Source organism: Camelus ferus, chromosome X (genome assembly GCF_009834535.1).
Source record: "Camelus ferus isolate YT-003-E chromosome X, BCGSAC_Cfer_1.0, whole genome shotgun sequence".
Taxonomy (NCBI): Eukaryota; Metazoa; Chordata; class Mammalia; order Artiodactyla; family Camelidae; genus Camelus; species Camelus ferus.
This window is the reverse complement of record NC_045732.1, coordinates 79,408,625-79,422,413: the sequence shown is the minus strand read 5'-3', so window position 1 is coordinate 79,422,413 and position 13,789 is coordinate 79,408,625. Positions and strand designations below refer to the sequence as shown.

The window sequence follows — 13,789 nt, the reverse complement described above, 5'->3', positions numbered from 1 at the left end:
TTTATGTGTATGTAAAAAAGAATAATCATTTAGTGGAAAAGGAAGTTTTATTTTTTTGAAATTCCTTAAATTAAAAAAATGAACAATGAGAGATGAAATATTTGTTGTATAGGGTTGTACATTTGACAGTTTTATGTTTCTTTATAATTTGCTTACCTGAATTAAAGATTTCACAATATCACCTCCAGAATATTTTTTAGAGTTTGTAGAGATACCACTTTCCATGTCATCACGGGTAAGTAGTGAGTCTTCCACCCAGGTTTATTCAGGAATAGACAGTTTATTATTTAACTATTACTGGGTTTGAACCTCAAGGACCTAGAGAAGTTGCTTATTGAAACTAATCTCAAATTGACTTATTTTAAAGACTGAGTTTTGTGTTTTTATTACATTCAACCCTTCATCTTGATGGGGGCATCAAAAACCTTCATTCTTTTAAAAGTAAAAATAGTTGAAGCTATGTGAGATAATTAACAATTTTAGAAGACGCCATTTAGTTTTATACAAACAAAAAGCATACTTAAATAAGTTAATTATTAAGATAGATTGTTTTCTAGTCCAGTTTATTTTCCAATCTGATAGGAGTTGTATTTTTCTTTAATATCTCTAACTTTAATTTTTTTCTTCATTTCTCATCCTCAAAAATGAATTGCAAAAAAAATTAATTGTGACCAATAAATGTGATGTGGTATCCCAGATGGGATCCTGGATTAGAATAAAAGGACATTAGGTAAAAATTAAGGAAATCTGACTAAAGTAGGGACTTCATTAAAAATGAGTTTATTAATAATTTAATAGTGTATCTATATTGGTTGATGGTTGTGACAAATATACCATACTACTATGGTAAGGATAAAAGAAATCGGGTCGAGTCTATGGGACTCTTTGGTTCTTTGCAACTTTTCTACAGATCTAAAACTGTTCTAAAATAAAAAAGTTGATTTCATAAAAGAATTGTACTCTTACTATCTACAAAGCATTGTGCTAGTGTGAATGGGATAAAGGGATAAGACAGACTTCCTGTCTTTAAGGAGGTTCTCGTGGTTGAAGAGATGATATGTGTGTATAAAAAGAAACTTAATTTTCCACAGTGTGAGTGTTAATACCAGTGAGCCTTCATAGCAAAGGCAGTGGAAGAAACAGGCCCTTTGGGGGAATCCAGTGGGACTTGATCTGATCCTTGAAGAAAGCAGGGTGAGGCCTGGCTAGGAAGTGTGAGGATTTCTGTAGTTGCAGGTTAATCTAGAGAGATCTGGGAGGAGCCAGGTGGCCAGTGGCCTTGGCCATCAAGTTAGGTGGGGAGCTGCAGAGGTGTTAGCATAGGGAGGTGTTTGAGGAAAATGTTCTGGCAGCTGCATATGATAGATCATAGAGGGAAGAAAGGGAAGTCAGGGAAAGGAGAACCATTTAAAGAGTCCAGAGACAGGGAAGTAACGACCTAGGTCAGAATGCCACTGGGCTGCGGGGGTGGGGAGGGAGACAGCACGAAAGGGACCCACACTAGATATTTTCCAAGGAAGGGCCTGTGGTAGTTGCCAATTAGCTAGCTGCAGAATCTAAAGGAATGTAGGACTGTGCCAAAACGGTGAGCCTGGCTATCCGAGGAAATGATACCACCATTTGCAGATCAAGGGTTGTCCGGACCTGGACCTTGGTCAAGAGAAATGTCATGCCTTCAGGGTAATGGCAAGCCATCTGCCCGTTGGTGTCTAACAGGTGGGTTTTTTCCATGCAAAGAGGTAGGCCTAGGTATCAGCTATAGGGCAGTGAACTCAGGCTGAGCCCTTTTTTTGTTTTTAATTGAAGTATAGTCAGTTGCAGTGTGTCAGTTTCTGGTGTACAGCATCATGTCCCATACAGATGCTGCGAGAGAGGATGTACAGGGAGGATGGAGGGTAAGAGGTGGAGCTCATCGGGGAGAAATCAAGAGCTTGGAGGAGGAGATTGGACTTCTAAGAAAGGGTCTAAGAAGAAAGGGTCAGTGGTATTTCAGAGACATTTATTTATTACGGCATCCTTGATTACCTTGAAGGGCAGACTTCCATGGGTGTCTAATGATGTGGTGGAGGAGAGTGGAGAAAATAGAGGTAGTGAGTACAAACTAGACTACTCTTGAAAAGCTAGTTAAAGGAAGGGAAGGGTTGAGGGTCACAGCATTTTGAGAAGGGGTTTTTATAGAGAAAGGAAAAAGATACACTTTAGGTGGGTTTTTATTTAATAAGAAAGTTATATTGTTTTATCCCTTTTTAATTTTTTTTTTAATTTCGGGGGAGTAATTAGGTTTATTTATTTTTACTTATTTATATTTTTATTTTTTTTAACAGAGGTACTGGGGATTAAACCCAGAACCTCGTGCCTAAGCACACACTCTACCACTGAGCTATACCTTCCCACGTAGGTGGGGTTCTTTCTAAAGGAAATAACCACACAAGTTTGAAAAGATGAATATACTTGTGGGGGTACCATTTACCCCTCATTTTAGAGAGAAAGGACCCACAGTTATGTGATTGGCTCAAGGTGAGACATGTTAAAAGCAGTGGAATGAGGTTTCAAACCCAGGCTTTTGGCCTTTGAGCTGGTGCTCTTAACCACCGCTCCGCGTACTGCATCATTTCTCCCCATCAGTCACAAGTCCATCTGATCATTTAGGAGTTTTCAGGGATGTGTTTTTGAATGTCTATTTAGTTTCATTAGATAATCACATCTGTTCTTGTCAGAAGTGATGGTGGGAATTCATGCTTTATTGAAACACAGCTAATATTTTTTAAAGATAATTGGCCAAGATTGCATCCTCCTTTTATTACAAGGGAAGTATCTGGAGTGAGAGCGGCCCTCTGTAAAGATGTTAGAACAGCAACTTCATTAAATTGGACTCAAATGATCTAGTCTATTACCATTGCTTCTCAATAGTGCTTTCTTCAGAAGTACCTCAAATTAAAACTGTAAACAGGATTTTGGAGATACTTAAAATGCTGAAAGAGGTAGACCTGCGCTAGTCATCTTAAAAGCAATTATTTTTGTACAAATAATGGATGGGCCATCAGGTCCCCTAACCTGTTCTTGACACTCTTTTGCCCATTTATCTTTAGTTATCAAAGTAATAAAATTATGTTTCTTTTTAAATTTTCTATCCATCACATCTTTCACCTAGGCTTTTTTCTAGAATTAGTTAAAATAATTCAGTATTTCAATTTTCTTGAATTCATTCAAATGACCATAATATATACCTCTTGCATGGCTGTTAGAATTTTGGGAGCACCAAAAGGACATACTGTATGCAGGTGGCTGATACACACATGAAAAGATGGAACCCACATCCACAGAGAGTGGAAATGTGAAATGGTCCAACCACTTTTGAAAACAGTTTGACAGTTTCTTAAAAAGTTAAATGAATATAAGTTTACCATACGATCCAACTGTTTCACTCCTAGGCATAAACCCAAGAGAGATGGAAACTTACGTCCCTTCAAAAATGTGTATATGAAAGTTCACAGCAGCATTATTCATAGTCATCAAATGCTAGAAACAACCAAATGTCTATCAGCTGATGAATGGATAAATGCAATGTGGTCTATCCAGACAATGAAATCTTTTTGGCCGTAGAAAGGAACAAAGTACTGATACACACTACAACACGGATGAACCTCGAAAACATTATGCTGAGTGAAAGAAGCCAGACATAAAAGACCACCTAATGTATAATTCCATTTCTATGACATTTCTAGTAAAGGCAAAACTGTAGAGACAGAAAGCAAATCAGTGGTTGCCTGGGGTTGAGGATGGGAACAGGGATTGACCTCAGAGAACACACGGGGCTATTGGGGGTAATAGAACTGGGTTGTGGTGACAGTAGCACACCTGTATAAACTTATTACATCTTACTGAAGTGCACATTTATGATGGGTAAATGCTACTCTTTGTAGAGAATGCCTCTGTAAGTACCTAAATCATCAAAAAATGGCATCATAGCAACAACTTTTTATATACATTAAGTTAGTTATTTCTAAGTCTCCAATTTTTACTGGAGGTCTATCACTTTATCTTTAGGTAAGTACTCTGCTATTGCCAAGCCACGTGAGAGCTCGCGTTTTGTCACTTTAGAGGTGAAAAGCTGGTTTTGGTTGTATCGGGCCTGTGAGGTCTAGACTAGATCTCTGAGGCCAGGAGTTTTCCAATGTGATCACTGTTGTGGGTTTAATTGTGTCCCCCCGCCCCGCCCAGGTTTATACGTTGAGGACTCAACCCCCAGCACCTCAGAATGTGAACTTATTTGGAAACAGGGTCATTGCAGATGTGATTATTTAAGATGACGTCACACTGGAATTGGGTAGGCCCCCAATCCAGTAAGACTGGTGTCATGAAAACGGGGAATTTGGACACAGACACATGCTCAGGGAAAATGCCATCAGAAGATTGGAGTGATGCTGCCACAAGCCCAGGAACTACCAGAAGCTTTGAGACAGGCCTGGGCCACATCCTTCCCTAGAGCCTTCAGAGGGAACATAACACAGCCGACACCTTGATCTCAGACTTCCAGCCTCCAGAACTGGGAGACAATACATTTCTGACATTTCAGCCACCCAGCCTCACAGCAGCCCTAGCAAGCTCACACCGTCACGTATGCGAAAGTCAGCTTGAAATGCAGTGTGGCCTTCAGTCTGTTTGGATTTCTGATACCTAGTTGCATTCAAAGGCAGTTTCTGTGGAGGAAGAAGAACAGATTCTACAGCTCCTAGCCTTCCAATTTGAGAAATCTTTCTGTCCTAGATATTAATAGTATTTTAAAACAGGACTTTTTCTAGGGGAAAAGACAGTATGTTCAGATTTAAGCAGTACCTGACAGCTGCCTGCTGACTCGCATGTTCCCCTTTGCCAGCTTGTTTTGACAGGAGCCATCCAAGTAGCCGACAGAGTTTCTTCAGGGAAGAGCTCGGTGGTGGTGCACTGCAGCGATGGATGGGACAGGACCGCCCAGCTGACGTCCCTGGCCATGCTGATGTTGGACAGCTTCTACCGGAGCATTGAAGGCTTTGAAATTTTGGTACAGAAAGAATGGATAAGTTTTGGACATAAATTTGCATCTGTAAGTAAACAAAGAAGCTCATTTTTAAAATGTCAGATCAGCACCATAGGGGATCAGAAAGCTAGTTGTTAAACCAGGTATTTCCTTTTAAAAAAAAAAATCTGAGGGGCGTGATAAAATCACTCTGCAGGGTTGGACATACGTGCCCCCTGGGCTGAGCTGGAGTCTTTTGAGGAGACATGTTAATCCATCTGCACTATTTGCAGTTTCACTTGAAAGTAATACAAAGGGTCTGCACAAAATTTTTTAAAATTGAAATTGTGCAAAAGAAGGAAGATATTCCTTTGTTTCTCAACTAATATTATAGCTATTTGAGCCTAATATTTTAGAGAAATACTAGACTTTTCATTGAGGCTTTAATTATTCTCTGATACACATTTTGAAAATCACGAGAACTTATTAAAATTCCTATTTTCAGGTCTTGTTTCTAGGCACCCTTTGTTTTGTTTTTTTTAATTTTTTATTTTATTTTTTATTGAAATGTAGTTGATTTACAGTGTTAGTTTCAGGTGTACAGCAAAGCGATTCAGTTATACATATACATACATATGTATTTTCTTTTCAGATTCTTTTCCATTATATGTTATTACAAGAAATTGACTATATAGTTCCTTGTGCTATACAGTAGGTCCTTGTTGTTTATCTATTTTATATATAGTCAACTTTTTTGTTATTTTTTAATTGAAGTATAGTTGATTTACAATGTGTTAATTTCTGGTATACAGCCTAGTGATTCATTTATACATATATATAATCCTTTCTATATTATTTTTCATTATAGGGTAGTACAAGGTCCTGAATATAGCTCCCTGTGCTGTACAGTGTGAACTTGTTATCTATTTTATATATAGTAGTTAGTATCTGCAAATCTCAAACTCCCAATTTATCCCTTCCCACCCCCTGGCTCCCCAGTAAGCATAAGTTGGTTTTTCTATGACTGTGAGTCTGTTTCTACTTTGTAAATAAATTCATTGTGTCTTTTTTTTTCCACTTTCTCACTTTTATACCCATAAATTAAAACAAATCATCTTCATCAATTCATTTCAGAGAATAGGTCATGGTGACAAAAACCACGCCGACGCTGACCGATCTCCTATTTTTCTCCAGTTTATCGACTGTGTGTGGCAGATGTCAAAACAGGTAAGGGATATATAGGATGAAAATACATTTGACTTAATGTTTTAATATTTTAATATAATATCTGGAAATTGCCTCAAAATACCACAAGGCAACAAGTTTGGCCACATGTGAATAATTATTGAAGCCAGGCGATGGGTCCAGGGGGTTCACTTTTTATTCTCACTACTACTTCTATTGGCTGAGATTTTCCATAACAAAGTGTTAAGAATTCAGTATTTAACTGTACTGTCTCTGCTAATGGAGGGGCAGTGGAATTGACGTCTTTTCCATTCATCCTTCGCTGGCGTTTGTACATGGGCACATCTGCTGCCTTAGAATACAGTAAATAATTCAACCGTCCTGTATAGTCAGGAGAGCCCAGACAATGGGCTTGTTTTCCTCCTTTTCCTCTTTGTTGAATCACTTGACACTTACTTGAGCTCTTCAGCACTGTACAAAGCACCAACAAATGCATTCTGTGCTTGTTTGTTTCCATCCAGTTCCCTACAGCTTTTGAATTCAATGAACGGTTTTTGATTACAATTTTGGATCATCTGTATAGTTGCCGGTTTGGTACTTTCTTATACAACTGTGAATCCATGCGAGAGAGACAGGTGAGTGAAAGTGTTCATAGTTTTAGTTAAAGGCTCACCAAAAGGTGTCTAGTCTGCCTTGAAATAGAAAGAATTTGATAGCTGGGTCTGTGGTAAATGCAAAGTTTCTCACTTTGTCCCCCAAGCTTGGGCGTTTTCACTTCAACCAGGGGTTCTTGAGGGTGCAGTGTTTACTTCAGGGGTAATACATTGCCTTTGCCCTCATGGAGTAGGAATGACTTTTTTTTAATTGAGGTATAGCTGATTTACAATATTATATTATTTTCAGATGTACAATACAGTGATTGAATAGTTTTATAGATTATACTTCATTTAAAGGTATTACAAAATAATGGCCATAGTTCCCTGTGCTGTGCAATATATCCTTGTTGCTTATCTATTTTATACATAGTAGTTTGTGTCTCTTACCTACCCCTATCACTCCCCTCCTCCTTTCCTCTCCCCTCTGGTAATCACTAGTTGGATCTTTATATCTGTGAGTCTGTTTCTGTTTTGTGAGTAAGTTCATTTTATTTGTCTCAATTTTTAGATCCCACATATAAGTAACATCACATGAAACTTGTCTTTGACTTCTTTCACTTAGTATGGTAATCTCTAGGTCCATCCACGTTGCTGCAAATGGCATTATTTCATTCTTTTTTATGGCTGAATAGTATTCCATTATATATATATATGTGTGTGTGTGTGTGTGTCTCTGTGTGTGTGTGTGTGTGTGTGTGTGTGTATATATAGATATATAGATATCTCACATCTTCTTTACCCAGTCATCTGTCAGTGGACACTCAGGTTGTCTCCATGTCTTGGCTATGGGGTAGGAATGACTTTGAAGGTATACAAGATCATCCTCCCAAAACGCCATAAGAATGTCAATAAGGGGAATTTTTTAAAAAGGCATAAACCCACGAGAACAGAGGGAAATAAGAAAGGAGACAGAAGCAAACTTTTGGAAGCTGGAAAGCTAGTGGGTAAGTGCGAAATAACTTCCCTTGAGAAAACTGAATCTCAAAAGCCAGCAGCGGGGACACCAAGAACCAGCCCACTTTGCATCACAGGAACCCACATGACTCAGGGGTTCTGGGGCCAAGGTGTTCCAGTGTCTGGGGCGAAGGGAGAAGTGTAAGATAACCTGAAGTCTGTTTAGAAGAAACAGTTAGCTTCCCCAGGTCACCTCCACCCATCTCTGGAGTTGAGGACAGAGGTTTCTTCTGGAGAGAGGGTGAGAGGAGCTCTCCTGGCTGGGGACCTGAGTGTCACCATGGGGTGGGGGAATGTGAAGAGCTGGCATTCTGGAGGCAGGCCTTTATCTTTCAGGCGAGAACGTGAATGAACCTTCTCTGTTGGCGAGAATGGGGAGAAAATGGAACCCTTGTACGTTGCTGGTGGTGGGGTGGGTAAAATAGTCTGGTGGTTCCTCAAAAAGCTAAATATAGAATTATTATAGGACCCAGCAGTTCCTCTCCCAGGTAGGTACCCAAGAGGAATGAAAACAGGGGCTGAAACAAAAACTGATGCAGAGATGTTCACTGCTCACAGTAGCTAAAGGGTGGCAGCAACCCCAGTGTCCATCCGCTGATGAACAGAGAAACTCAATGTGGTCTAGCCATTCGATGGAATATTATTTAGCAATGAAAAGAAATGTAGTTCTGAGATATGCTACAACATGGATGAACCTTGAAAAAAATCATGCTAAGTAGGAGGCAGACTCAAAAAGTCACATATTGTATGAGTCCAGTCCTACGCAGTGTCCAGAAAAGCAAGTCCGTAGAGACAGAAAGCAGATTAGTGGTTGACAGGGTCCAGAGGGAGGGGTGAATGGGAAGTGAGTAGTTAACAGGTACAAGATTTCCTTTTGGGGTGATGAAAAGGTCTTGGAAATTGATAGAGGTGTTGGTTGCACAACATTGTGAAAGTACTAAACGCCACTGAATTTGTAGACTTTAAAATGGTGAAGTTTATGGTATGTGAACTCCACCTCAATTAAAAAAAAAAAAGAATGCTCTCTGGGGAAGCTGACTGGCCCAAGAGGGAGGACCTAAAGATACCAACACCTAGGGTTCCCCATGGGGAAGCTCAAGTGGTCAAGCCTCATGGCCTCAGAGCTCACATAACAGCAACAAGCAAGAGGGAAATAAAACTGCTTAGAGAAAATAGTTACCATGTAGGGAGGGAGACACCTAAGCAAGCAGCGGTCATTTAACATCCCAAGAAAGATAGGAGAATATTGGTACCATGAAATAGTAACAGGATATTACTTAGAAAGAACATTACTTAGAAAGAGATCAGAAAACTTGAAATTAAAAACATGCTATCAACAGAAATGTAAAATTCAGAAGAGTAGTAAGATAAGGTTGAAATCCCCCAGCAAGTAGAGCGTATAGACAGGAAGAAAATGGAGATAAGGTAAGTACCAAATAACCAAATCAATTTAAAAAATCAAACACAATTGCTTCTCAGGGGAGAGGGGAAACACTGCTATTTTCGTAACAAACCTTGTCGAGCTATTTGACTTTTTAAACTCTGTGCATGTATAAAAATAAAAACAGGCATGCAAATAAACACACTGCAGCATAACTGTGGCATCAGAAAGGTACAAATGAAGTTTTAGGTAGATTCCAAAGAAGGCAAAAATATGCTGGTGTTATTACTGTTCACAGTAATGAAATGTCTTCAGTCACTAATTTCAAGCTGTTCTTTTCAGCTTCTAGTTTGAGCTTATTGGTCCTTATTGACGTCATTACTAGGAAGAGTTTCAAATTCTGCCTTCAGTAATTTTAATACTTGTATTTTTATTTCCCAGGTTTTGATTTTCCTCTAGCTTATGGTCAAAATTGGTAAAAATCTATAATTAAAAAATAAATATATGTAAAGATAGATATATATTTAAAGTTATTACAAAATAATGGCTATAATTAAGAAACAGTGAAAACATGAATATCTGTATGAAGTGATGGATACCTGTGAAGATTCTGTATGAATATCTGTATGAAGTGAAGATTCAGTGATTCATTTATCCAGGTGTTTCAAATATCTGGATATTGGCCTGATGTATTAAACATCTGGATATATGATTAAAATAACTTTTTATCTAGACGACTACTGTCAAGTAGACACAGGTTCAGATTCTGGAGTCCTAACAAACACAAAAGTGGAAAAAGTCAGCAAGATCATCTCATAATTTTTCTTTCTGCTGAATTAAAAAGAGCATACTGTCCATCTGTTCAAAAATGTTTTACCTCACCAGGAACAGTCTTCTTAGGTCAGTGGATTGCATTTAATGTTACAGCATCCTGCCCCCTCTATCTTCCGTCAGAAATCGTGGCTCTGAGCGAGGCCATTATCTATGCAAATATCAGGAAGCGGTGCCCAGCAGTCCCAGGCACACGAGGCTTTTTGAGCCATTATGGGGATCACGTAAATGTGTGATTCACATTGATGCTGGCTGTATTGCCACAGACTGCAAAATGGTTTGTGTTTTGGTGTGTGTTTTTACTTAAGCTTTCCACTTTGTCTTTCCTCTAGAAAGTCACAGAAAGAACAGTTTCTTTATGGTCGCTGATAAACAGTAATAAAGACAAATTCAAAAATCCCTTCTATACTAAAGAAATCAATCGAGTCTTGTATCCCGTTGCCAGTATGCGTCACCTGGAACTTTGGGTGAACTACTACATTAGATGGAACCCCAGAATCAAGCAACAAGTAAGTGACGTCAACTGAGTATCACTCCTAGACTTCGATAATATCATTTATAGGCTTTTAAAAAATACTACAAAAGGAGAACTATCAGACTAAAAATGTACACTTGCTTTTAAACACAACCTTACTTAAAAATTGTTTTTAATTACTACACCCTTTATTTTGATGGGTGTTAAACTTACATTTTTCTGCCAACATGAATGGTAACATTTTTTTTTTAACTGAAATGTAAACTAATTCAAAGCTCTGGGAAATTTCTGCATTTTGGTAGTCAGGGATTTCCTTGGATCACTAGAAGTCGTTATGCATCGTAAGAAAATTCTTTCCAGTGACAAGACTTAGATGATCCTTCAAGGAAGAGAGAGACAGTTTCTACTGTCTGCTTCAGGTGCATGTACTGGGTCAGCTAACATCAGAGTGCTCTTTCCTGAAGGTCTTTACTTCTAAAATAAAGATAATTGATCTGTCAAAGGATGGTGCAGTCAATTGGCCATTTATCAGTCAAAAATGGAAACAGTGGTTTTTGAAGTGAAGACTCCACATTTGATGAAAAGCACACTCAGGCGTTCCATTCTCCCACCCTCGCTCCATCCAAGATCAGAAGAAAAGGACAGCCTGTTCGTCGGGGCTCAGAAGTACCTCCACTGAGTGATTTGTGCTCAGCGCCATAAATATTCAGTATTTGTGATTGCTCTTTGTGAAGATGGGCGACTACCTGTTCTCCCTGGCCAGTCTTGCGTAAGCAGCAGCTTTAATCCCGCTGCAAATAGTCAGCGGCAGCAGGGCCCCGCGGCTGCGGTCTGCCCCTCGGGTTGTTGATTCCACTCCGGCAGCTGGCCGCGCGCCCCCCGTGGGCTCTGTCTTCCCGCTGGGGAAATGCCGGGCTCATGCTGGCACTCTGGTTCGTTTCAAGGTCTCTGCTGCTTGCAGGAAATCCTTTCACAATTTAGTAATGGTTGAAATGTGTAATCTTCTGGAAAGTGACAGATTACAGGGTTTGAGAACCGTCACTTGCTTCCTTTGGGATTTGAGAATTTCCCACATGGAGGAAATTTATTTAGCTGTAGCTCCAGCCTTTTGGAATATCAAGTAAAGAGGAAATGGGAATTTTTGTATGGTTCTAACTACTGTCGCAGAGGACACGTACCTTTTCTAAGTAAAAAATGCTGTATAGGTGACAGTAGTTTGTCCTATAAATTTTGCCTTTTCAGTATTTATTATGACTTTTTTTGCTTTCTTTTTTTGACGTTTATTTCATTCTTTTTTTTCTTTAAGCTTTTTTCTTTGCAGGGTAATTAGGTTTATTTATTTATTTTTTATTTATTTCAAAGGAGATACTGGGGATTGAACCCAAGACCTCATGCATGTTAAGCACAAGCTCTACCACTAAGTTATACCCACCCACCTTTATCATGGCTTTAAAAAAAAACATTGATGATTAGAAAGTGTTGATAGTTTCTGTACAGGTTCTGTAATCTCCTCTAACCCATTTGTACTTGGAGAAATTCTTGAAATTCAAGGCATTTAGAAGAGCAATTCATTTCTGATATACAAAGAGAATGATAATTGTGTGACAAGTCAAGTTTGCAGGGACATCACCAGCAGAACGTACCATGATGTGTCTCTCCCCCTGCTTCTCCCAGACCTTAGCAGAATGGAACTGGGCTGGCGGGGAACGCAGTCTTTGGTTGAGGTTTTTATTTTAAGATAGCAATTGGTTGGTATTATGATCTGTGAAATTTACTCAAAGAAAATAACTTACCCTTTCTATACAGATGCTTCTGAACGTCAAGAGTCCCACACATGTCTTTATGTCCCTTAGTGTTTTTATATCTGCCGAATACTGAACGTTCCCGTGTGTCAGTCACTGGGGGAGAGGGGGACACAGGGATGAAGAAGAGGTGGTCTCTGCCCACCAGGGGAACCCAGGAACTGAAGCCAGTGGTTACAGTGCTTGGGGAGAAACGTGGTAATGGAAGTGCGAATTAAGTGCATTAAGTTTCCTGAAAGACCTTATGCAGAACATTATTTCATACAGAGATAGATCACAATCCAGTCACATAGGACTTTTCCAGTTACATCATGTGAACCTAAAAGAATCTACTTAATCACTGTAACTGTTATTCAGTTGTGGGCCCAGTTGGTATACAGGCAATTACCAGGTGCGTCTCTCTAGCATTCACAACACTATGGTAAACTGTGAGTGTTGAGAGATCCAAAAGCATGATGAGCTGCTCACCTAGAAGAAGGCAGGGCTAGTGTGCTTTTTCAGAGCAGAAGCCACCAGCCCTTGCTATGACATAAAAGCTCAGAGTTGACAGAAAGACCAGTGCTTACATTTGGCAAGCTACGAATCAGCATATTGAGTACTTTGATGTCATATAAGGAAATTGCTCAAGCTGAAAGCAAAAGTATAATTAAGGCACGGAAACCTGAATGGGACCTTCGGCTGCTGGTGAATCTCACACTTTGAGATGCACTGCGCTCCACGGAGCTGTTAACCAGGGTTGCCCCGGGCAGCTCGCGTGTTGCTTGGTGGTCACTCCAGGGTGAGAATGGGAACAGCCAGAAAGTCCCCGGGTGACCTGTGTCGGATTTAAGTCTTTTCTGGTAGAAAAGTTAGAAAGCAATATGAATATAAGAATTGTTGGAAGCCTAAAGTACTTGCACGGCTAGCCGACCGCCCGTCTCCTGTTCTGTGCTGAGCAGGTGCGCTCCTTACTTCATACCTCATTTCCCAAGTCAGGTGTCGAGGTGTAGTATTTCTAGTCACTTGACTACGAATTTCATCTCTTGTTCTTCTGTCCTTTGATTAGCCAAAATGGACTGTTTCCTTCTATCTTGCCATCTACATTGGCTTTGTCTGTCTTAATTACTTCTACATATTTTATACCCGTTACTAGACTGAATTCTCTTTTTATGTCTGATAGTTTTCTAACTCTCTAGCCTTGTCATCTGCAAAAATGATTGTCTTACCTTTGATATCTTTTTTCTTGTCTAAAGGGCATCCGCTAGTACAATGACAAACTAATTCTAATTGTCATATGGAAAAGGGGGGGTTAAAAATAGCCAAGACAATTTTGGAAGAGAGCATCAAAGAAGAAGTTGTTCTGCTCTATGTCAGGACTTATTTGCAGCAGAATAGAGCCCAGAAACAGATGTGTCACTGTGGAGTTTGTGGGGTGAGAAGGTGACATAGGGGAGAGGAGTGGACTGTTGATGGCAAGTGGTCCTGGCGCAGCAACTTACATGCTCCCCAGACCCGCTCCCCCCACCATCT

At 39.6% G+C, this 13,789-nt stretch overlaps 1 protein-coding gene across 6 annotated transcripts in view; it reads left to right on the top strand.

The window, feature by feature from the left end:
• Nucleotides 1-13,789, top strand: part of MTM1 (myotubularin 1) — a 104,137-nt gene that overhangs the window by 84,570 nt on the left and 5,778 nt on the right. For all 6 annotated transcript variants that reach the window (XM_032475687.1, XM_006194953.3, XM_032475685.1 and 3 more), the window contains 4 exons: nucleotides 4,877-5,083; nucleotides 6,131-6,223; nucleotides 6,703-6,816; nucleotides 10,336-10,512. In XM_032475687.1, the coding sequence (XP_032331578.1) occupies nucleotides 4,877-5,083; nucleotides 6,131-6,223; nucleotides 6,703-6,816; nucleotides 10,336-10,512 (591 nt within the window). The remainder of the gene's footprint in view (nucleotides 1-4,876; nucleotides 5,084-6,130; nucleotides 6,224-6,702; nucleotides 6,817-10,335; nucleotides 10,513-13,789) is intronic.